The following is an 8,466-nucleotide window of genomic DNA, read 5'->3' on the forward strand; positions in this document are numbered from 1 at the left end:
TGAAATTCGAGAACGATCAACAGAGGAGAGCTCAATTATAGAGGTGACATCGCGAATCCGGATCGTGAAACGAAGGAGCGTCCTTCGGGCTTCGCTAACCCCTAACGCTGAACGCGCGATCAGATGGCAGGTCTACATGCTCCGAAAGGGGTCAGCTGCTGGAGGGCGGCGGCGCGTCAAAGAGCGCGTTGCCCATCGCGCGCAGGCCGTAGACGGAGCGCAGCTCCGTGTCGAAGTACGGCACCTGCGTGACGTCGACCGCGCAGCGGGCCGCGAGGTCGTCGAGCTCGGCGAGGCACTGCCGCTGCCCGTTGGCGAGCCTCGCGACGTACCCGTCCGCCACGTCGGTCGCGATGAGCCGGTTGACGACGCCGCGCCGCACCGCGATCCCCTCCCGCCTCAGCTCGAGCAGCAGCCGCTCCGCCTCGTTGAGCGAGAGGGCCGTCGCGATGGTGACGATACAAAACTCGGTCGTCTCCGGGTCGTGCAGCAGCGCCTGCAGCGCCTGCATCTGGGCCTGGAACTCCTTGAGCTTCGTCACCGCCGTCGGCTCGTCGGGCGCGTCTGCGGGTGCGCCTCCGCCTCCACCGCCGCCGCCGCCGCCGAACACCTTGCCCAGCAACTGCTGCGCACCGCCCAGCATGTTGGCGGCGCCGTCGAAGCGCGAGCGGAGGACGAGGAGGCGGGTGATGAAGCGGTCGAGGAAGTCGGGGAAGGTGAGCAGCCGCAGCGTGTGGCCGGTCGGCGCCGTGTCGATGACGACGCGGTCGAAGTGGATGCCGTAGGCGTCTCGCTGCGCGAGGGCGACAATCTTTGAGAGGGCGATGAGCTCGTCGACACCGGGCGGCACCGCGTCGAAGATGTCCGCGAAGTCGGAGAGGCCGAGACCCTGTGCCGAGGCGGCGCCTCCCTCGTCTGATGAGACGCCGCCCACCAGCCGCTTGAACTCGGCGACGGCGTCGTCCACCTTGACCTCGCACGCGTACAGCGACGCGCCCGCCACGCCCTCCACGCGCACAACCTCGCCCGACGAGAGGTCCGTCTCGAGCGCATCGCCGAGAGAGTGCGCGGGGTCCGTCGAGACGAGCAGCGTCGAGTGGCCGTCCGTCGCGAACTGCACCGCCAGCGAAGCCGAGGTCGTGGTCTTGCCGACGCCGCCCTTGCCGCCGACGAGGACGAACCGGTCCTTTTGGTCGGCCAGCAAGTCCTCCCATGCGTCGGCGTTTGTGCCGCGGAAGGCCTGCGAGGCGACGTACTGCAGCGGGAAGACGCCCCGCATCTCGAGGTCGAAGAAGGGCAGCCGCGAAAGCGCGAGCTCGCCGAGCGGGGAAGAGCCGTCCAGCCGCTTGAGCTCGCGCCCCTGCTCGGCCCGGATGCGGTCCAAGTAATCTCGGGTGATCTCGAGTGATCTCGAGTGATCTCGGGTGATCTCGGGTGATCTAGGGAGATCTCCTGCTCGGCCCGGATGCGGTCCAAGTATGCGGTGGAAGAGGCACCGTCCACGACCTGGTTGACGATCAAGTGCGAGACCGGCACGCCTTGGTCGGCGAGGGCAGACAGCAGCCGCGCGCACTCAGCGACGGCGAGGCGCGACGGGATGCCGACGACGACGAAGTCGGTCACGTCTTCGTCGGTGAGCAGCTCGCGCAGCGAGGCGACGCGGTCTCGCCAGCGCTGGAGGCGCGCGACGGCGGCCTCGATCTTGTCGGTGGGGTCGTTGCCTCCCAGCACGCCCTTGAGCAAGCCGATGGCGGCGAGGAGGCGCGCCTTGAGCGCCACGACCTTGCCGAGAAGGCTGTCGAGGAACTCTGGAAAGGCGAGCAGCCGCAGCGTGTGGCCGGTGGGCGCCGTGTCGAAGACGACGCGCTCAAAGCCTGTGAGCGAGGCTGCGCCGTCGCTGTCTGGCTCGGCGCCGCGCACGACCGCCAGCGTCTCAGCGAGGGCAAGCAGCTCGTCGAGGCCGGGCGGCACGTTGTCGAGGATGTCGGCAAACTCGTCGAGACCGAGCTGGCCGAGCACCTCTTCTGCGAGTCCGCCCAGCCCGAGGTCGGCAGCGCGGAAGCCGCTGACTGCGGCGCGGAAGCGGTCGACCGCGTCGGCCGTCTCGACCTCCATCGCCTGCAGGTTCTCGCACCCGGCCACGCCGACGGGCGAGCCGCCAGACACGTCCTGCATCAGCGCATCCGAGAGAGAGTGCGCCGGGTCGGTCGAGACGATGAGCGTGGAGAGGCCCGTGTCGGCGAGCCGCACTGCGATGGCGCTCGAGCTCGACGTCTTGCCGACGCCACCCTTTCCACCGACCAGGATGAGCCGCTGCGCAGCGCCCTGCCCCGTGCCGGGCTCCAGCAGCGAGGCGAGAGGCGTCGCGGCCGGAGCCACGCAGCGCACCGCGGCGGCACGGTGCTGAGGCAGCGGCGAGGTCCAGCGCGTCGGCAGCGTCCGGTGCGACGCAAGCAGCGTGAAGACACTCAACTGGACCGATTGGAGCATACACACGACGGAGCGGGACGACTGGCGAGCACACGCCTGGGGCCACCCTCCATCGAGGTCTCGTGGAGCAGCCCTGCAAAACCTCAAACCCCAATACCCTCTCGGATCCCTTGATATGAACCGCCAAATGCACATACCTTGAAGGTGGTCCGATGAAAGCCCACCCATGTAGCTCTGTGTCTTGGTTTGCCAACAACATACCTAAAACGAAAATGTAGGACCGACACTGGACCGACGGGCGACTTGACGGGCGCCGGCCGCCGCGCCGCGTGCGGACAGGCCGCGAGTCCCGCTCCCCCGACGACGGCGGACCACCTCGCCTCAAGTCGAACGAACCCTCGATGTGCGGGGGCAGTGACTCGTGGAGGAGCTCTAGAGTTTTACAACAAAGCTCCCTCGCACGAGCTCTAGAAAGCTGCCGCCGGGTCCAACCGACCGGACGGACGCCCAGTAGCGCCGGGGGCGGCAGACAGAGAGAAGAGAGAGTTGTTTGGTGCTCATCCTTCTGTGTTTTAGGTCTATGTGTTCGGCGTCGCGCTGGTTTCTTTATTTATGTCAAAAAGAAAATGAAATTCAATCGGGATTTGCCGCAACGGTTTTTTTCAGGGAGCTAAAAAAAACGCTCATGAGTGGACTTGCAAACACTCGAAAACACCTGCATTGGATCCCGCATTTCAACACGCACCAAACAGGCGCCAAGACCCGTCAGTGCAGCTCATCTCCGATGGTCAAGCGCCTGCGCATACACCACCGTTTGAACGTCACCGTCGTGGCGCAGGACACCCGTGGTCCACCATCCAGTGGCGGGGGTCAGAGGGCCCCCGATGGCGGCGACATTGATGGCAGTGGGGAGAGCCTGCCGCGCCCCCCGCGCTGTGCTCCAGGCTGCGGAGTCCACGGGACTTGCGACGAGTGGCGGTCGCGTTGCGACTGCCCAATCGGCTTCACTGGCGAGGCCTGCCAGATAGCGACGCTTCCTGCGTGCCAGCTGGGCAATCACCTCCTGCCCATTCGATCTTGGATCCTGCTGGCGCTCTTTCGGCTACACCGCGGGGGGAAGGCGAAAGAGGTGTCAGACCGAGGCATCGGGCCGGTGCCATGTGCTTGCCTGCACGCTCTGGTCGAGACACCCTTCCTCCTGGAGCGCACACGGCTCGAGGACCTCGCCAGCTTTGAGCCGCACTGCGTGCACCTTCCGCCCAGCCTGAGTCTGAAGAACTTTCTCACCGTCCCCGCAGTGTTCACCAACGTGAGCTGGCATCGCTTCTCATTCGCCGCGGCGCTTGCGGCGCATCGTCTACAACTTCCCGCCTCACTGTGGAGCGAGACGGTATGGCCTATGAACGCGACGCTGCTGGCGAGTGCTGACGCGCATCTCGAGCAGCAGTTTGACCTTCGCTTCGACGCCCGGGATAGAAGAGATGCAGTGGCGTTTGCGCGACGCACCGTGCGCGGCTCGGCGCCCCCGCTGCTGCGTAGCTCGCCTGCGCCTGAGCGCTCTCGCCTCCTACCCCTGGACGCGTGCAGCAGTCAGTGCGGGGGCCGAGGCTGGTGCGCCGAGTCCGCCGAGTCGGGTCACGGCCAACGTGTTGTGTGCGGCTGCTTCACTCCGCACGGGCTGTATGAGCTATACGAGGAGGAAGGGCACGCTCAAACTGACGGTGCGTGCCCCTTCGAGCCACGCGCCTCGTCGCAGCCCGGCGCGCTCATGCTCTCACCGCGCTGCCTGATCGACTGCGGCGGCAACGGTGCGTGTGACTGGATGGGGTTCTGCAAGTGCAAAGCAGGATTTTGGGGGCCGGACTGTGGCGTAACCCACGCTGCGCACCGGCACTCACTGCCGCACGGGCCCCGGATCGTCAGAGCTGCGCGTGACCCCAGCACACGAGCACGGCCGCGCGGCACATGCCCGCGCATCCACGTGCCGACGCTCCCGCCGTTGCTGCGCTTCGGGATCTCGATTGGCGAGGAGCTGCACCACCGACTGATCGAGCGCGTTCTCACCTCCGACTGCCGCGAGCCGACGCTGGAGCGTGCGGACTACGTCTGGCTGCTGGCGCCGCAGTTCGCGGTGCATTTCCTCCCCGCCCGCCCGCCTCCCTGTCCCCTCGCCCGCCCCCCTGCGGCCCAGCGCGCACTGAGGGCCTTTCGTTGTGGTGCAGAAAGATGTCCACCGAGTACTTGCTTTGCGCCACCACTTGCTGACGGCGGAGCCGCTCGGGCTCGGAGCGCGCTACCTGCAGGTGTTGCCTGCGGACCGTGCATTCAGCGAGTCGCTAGAGCTCGCTGCGCCTTGGTTCGAAGTCGAGGAGGTCTGGTGGCCCGAGCTCTCGCGAGCGCCTCACGTGCTCGCGCTGAGAGACCTCGGGTGCAACCGGCCTGCGCGGCTGGTCTCACCGGATCCGCGGCTTCGAGGCAGCGAGGCGGTGGCGGCGGCGAGCGAGGTGGCCGAGATCTTCGTGTCGAATAGCTTGGACGCGCTGCGCCCGCTCCTCAATCGTGTCTTCCAAAGGTTGCACGCAATGCCGAGCTCTGTGTGGCAGGACGACTGCAACGAGCTGGACGATTGGATGCCGTGGTCGCGCACGAGGCGTTGGGCGGGCCTGCAATTCATCGGCAATCGGGACCACCCGGTACACTTCCAGCAGGGCCTCGACGTGGTCCTGCCGGTCTACTTGCTGTGCCGAGTGCAGGCGGGATGGGGGGCAGTGGTGCCCGGGGCAACGGCCGGGGTGACGTTCTTGACTGCCCCTGAGCACACCTGCTCTTGGCGCTCTACCCGCCATGTGCGTGAGCCCATCGCTGCCTCCCCCTCTCTTGCCTTGATACTCCCGGCCTCCGTTGACAGGGTGCCACACAGGCAACTCAACCTGGGGCTACTGCGCCGACGACTTTTCTTCCTGGTATCATGAGGTCGCCGTGCAACACACTGAGAACCTCGACGAGTCGGACACAATCGAGGGGTGGACCTTGACGTGTATGTGGGGGGCGGCGTTTGCCCCGGCGGTCCGGTCAGCGTCTTCAACTTCGATGCGTGGCCTGCGCCGCCGGAGGCGACATACGACTACGTTGGCCCCGTGCGCTTCGAGGTTACCCCGGCCGCATAGACCCTTTAGGCGGGTATCGGTCGTAGTCTCCGGCCGGATAGGTGCCGTGTGACAGCCCGCGCCGGCGCGTGGAGTGTGCTGAAGTCCCTCGCCTGAGTGTGCTACGCGTGCGTGCGCCCACCCCGATGTGTGTAAATTTTGCCCCGTGAAGGAAGAAGCAAGAACGGAAGAGGAGACGCGTATGTACACGCCCCTCGTGATACGACGCCGGGAGATGGCACGGCAATGGCACTTGCAACGGCTGATGCGCGCGGCGCTCTCTCTCTAGCTCTCTCTCTGTCAGATCTGGCATGGCCGAGCGTTTTTGATCTCTCGGTAAGTGGGGGGCCGAGCCGCCTCGGGGTGGCGGGCGGGCGGGCGTGTTGAAAAACAGAAAACAGAAAACAGAGGGGGGCCAGGGCCCCCACTACGATTAGACACACGCACCTGGCTCCTGGGTCAAGGCGAGAACGCGCAGCATGTGCAGTACCGTTCAGCGGAGGGGGGGGGGGGAGCCGAGGGGGCGACGTCCCGACACGGCAGCTTGGAGCTGACCCCGGGAGAGAGAGAGACGAGCGATGGCACGCCCCCAATGACCCTAGACAGACATGACGAGCCGACAGCGATGCAGCGGCAGCGAAGGCGGCGAGGAGAGCCCGCGCTGCAGAGCTCCGCCGGGCGGCGGCAGCAGAGACATCGGCGGACGGGGGAGCACGGGACACGTCGGCATAGGAGCCAGGGGGGTGGGAGAGTTGAGTCGTGCAGCAGCACCGTCTCGGCAGCGAGGCCGACGATGGCGACGGCGGCGACGTAGGCGAGACGGTGGCGAGGGTGGCGACGGTCACGATGAAGGTGGCTTGACGAAATGGATGACGCCATCGCGCAACATGACATCCTCGATGTCGTCGTCCTCGAGCCGGTTGAGCTCCTTCATCAGGAAGTGCATTGCCGTCGCCCGCTCCTTTTGCGGCGTCGCATGCGTCATCAGGTTGGGAAAGACTTTGACGAAAAAGTCATCGACGGAGAACTCGTCCTGCTCCTGCTCCTGCAGCTCCGAGATCGCATCTCGGATCCTCGCGCGCGCAGCCGACATCCACGGGATGATGGGGCGGTCGCCGCTCTCGTCCGACGACGTGTCTCCAACCTCCTCCACGGCGGACCCGGCGGCCTCAGGCGGCTCGGTTGGCAGCGTGATCGTGTCCGTCTGGAGCGAGTAGGTGAGCTTGCCCTCCTTCTCCAGCGTTGCGAGCGCCGCCTTCCACTCGCCCTTGTCACCAAAGCTGCGCTTCGGACTCACGGTGTCGAGTCCCGTCACCTCTTGGCGAAGCATTGAGCGGTAGAAGGACGTCTTGCCGCGGTCGGCGAACTTGGTCAGCGCCAGCAGGATCAGCTCGGAGAGGCTCGGCGGGCTGGCCGCCGCCGCTGCGGCGGCCTTCTTTGCGCGCTTGCGTGAGGCGGTTTCTTGTTTTTGTTTTTGTTTTCAGACTAGGGGGCCCGACCCCCTCAGAGGCGGCGGGCGGGCGCCCACTTACCGAGAGATCAAAAACGCTCGGCCCATCTGCTGTCTCGTCTGACTCCGCGGGGGCGCTCTCCGGCTCTCGGGTGGTGTCGAAAGGGGGACTCGGAGCGAGCGTCGTGGAGGTCAGGACGAACGCAGAACTTTCTCTCTTACTCTCACACCTCAACCCCCGCATGCCAACCAAGAGAGAGTACACCGCGCCACGAATCACCCAGCCCACGTCTCCGGTGCTGCGAGTGTTTTGCGTGAGAGCGCGCGCGCGGCTGCGGATATATCGCGCCAAGCCGTCCGTTGGGAACGGCGCGCGTAGCGGGCTGCAGCATCAGGGGCGAGCAAGCACCCTTTGCTAGCTCCCGCCGCCTCTGCCGCCGCCGCCCCCCTTGCCGCCGCCCTTGCCCTTGCCACCGCCGCCCTTGCCGCCTCCTCCCCCGCCCTTGCCGCCGCCGCCGCCGCCGCCCTTGCCGCCGTTGCGTCCTCCTCCACCGTCGCCCCGCGTCACGTTCAGCCCGGGCACGCCCTTGAGGCCCATCTTGCCCACCGTCTTCGCCTACAACAAAGGATCCGGCGTCCCACACACACACCAACTCGCATCGCCGTCTTGCCCACCGTCTTCGCCTCCAGGGCGGGGGGCGTCGACAGGCCAAGCACAACCGAGGCGTACTCGTTTGCGCGCTCGACCAGCTCCTCCTTGGACCAGCCGAGCCGCTTGAGGTACGAGTTGTAGAAGCCGAGCCACGCCTGGGGAGATATGGGGAGATGAGGGGGAGATGCGGGGAGATGTGGGAGATGCGGCGAGAGGGAGATGTGGGGAGATGGGGGAGGTGTGGGGAGATGTGGGGAGGGATGTGGGGAGATGGGCCGAGGTCCGCCGAGGTCCGCCGAGGTCCGCCGAGGTCCGCCGAGGTCCGCCGAGGTCCGCCGAGGTCCGCCGAGGTTCGCGAGTTCGCTGAGTGAGATTCGCTGAGATTCGCCTGGTAGCCGCAGCCGAGCGTGACGGACGGCAGCTTGGAGAAGGCGTCGGCGATGGAGGGCATCATCGAGGCGGCGACGCCCGCGGCGAGCGGCGGCCGCTTCTTGAGGGGCAGGTCGCGCAGGTCGTGGAGGAAGAAGGACTCGAAGTCGGCGAGCAGGAGGTAGCCGCCGCCGTTCTTGCCCGCGCGCGCCGTCCGGCCGAGGCGGTGGATGTACTGCGCCCTGTCAGACGGCATGCCCACCTGGGCGACACGTGGAGAGGGTCCGGGGACGGGGGCGTGGCGCGGGCGTGTGTGGAGGGCGTGTGTGGATGGCGTGTGTGGCGGGCGTGTGTGGTGGGCGTGTCGTGGAGCGTGGTGTCCCGTCTGTCGGATGATCCGGGGAGATGTGGGAGATGTG

The 8,466-nt window shown here is 66.7% G+C and overlaps 3 protein-coding genes across 3 annotated transcripts in view; 1 reads left to right on the forward strand and 2 right to left on the reverse strand.

Annotated features, from left to right (window-relative positions):
- Positions 1–151: 151 nt before the first annotated feature.
- EMIHUDRAFT_224177 (hypothetical protein) lies at positions 152–2,490 on the reverse strand (the record flags this gene model as incomplete). Its single annotated transcript, XM_005791141.1, has 4 exons — positions 152–532; positions 611–1,360; positions 1,507–2,325; positions 2,479–2,490. The coding sequence occupies 4 exons, from the start codon at positions 2,488–2,490 to the stop codon at positions 152–154; spliced, it is 1,962 nt and encodes a 653-aa protein (XP_005791198.1).
- Positions 2,491–3,214: 724 nt separating this feature from the next.
- EMIHUDRAFT_224178 (Hypothetical protein) lies at positions 3,215–3,984 on the forward strand (the record flags this gene model as incomplete). Its single annotated transcript, XM_005791142.1, has 4 exons — positions 3,215–3,278; positions 3,375–3,583; positions 3,650–3,739; positions 3,970–3,984. The coding sequence occupies 4 exons, from the start codon at positions 3,215–3,217 to the stop codon at positions 3,982–3,984; spliced, it is 378 nt and encodes a 125-aa protein (XP_005791199.1).
- A 2,433-nt stretch (positions 3,985–6,417) lies between these two features.
- EMIHUDRAFT_109194 (hypothetical protein) overlaps positions 6,418–8,466 on the reverse strand; it is a gene marked incomplete at both ends in the record, with an annotated part of 7,034 nt that continues 4,985 nt past the window's right edge. The window contains 3 exons of the mRNA XM_005791143.1: positions 6,418–6,998; positions 7,501–7,642; positions 8,145–8,309. Coding sequence (XP_005791200.1) covers positions 6,418–6,998; positions 7,501–7,642; positions 8,145–8,309 — 888 coding nt within the window. The remainder of the gene's footprint in view (positions 6,999–7,500; positions 7,643–8,144; positions 8,310–8,466) is intronic.

Source organism: Emiliania huxleyi (genome assembly GCF_000372725.1).
Source record: "Emiliania huxleyi CCMP1516 unplaced genomic scaffold EMIHUscaffold_115, whole genome shotgun sequence".
NCBI lineage: Eukaryota > Haptophyta > Isochrysidales > Noelaerhabdaceae > Emiliania > Emiliania huxleyi.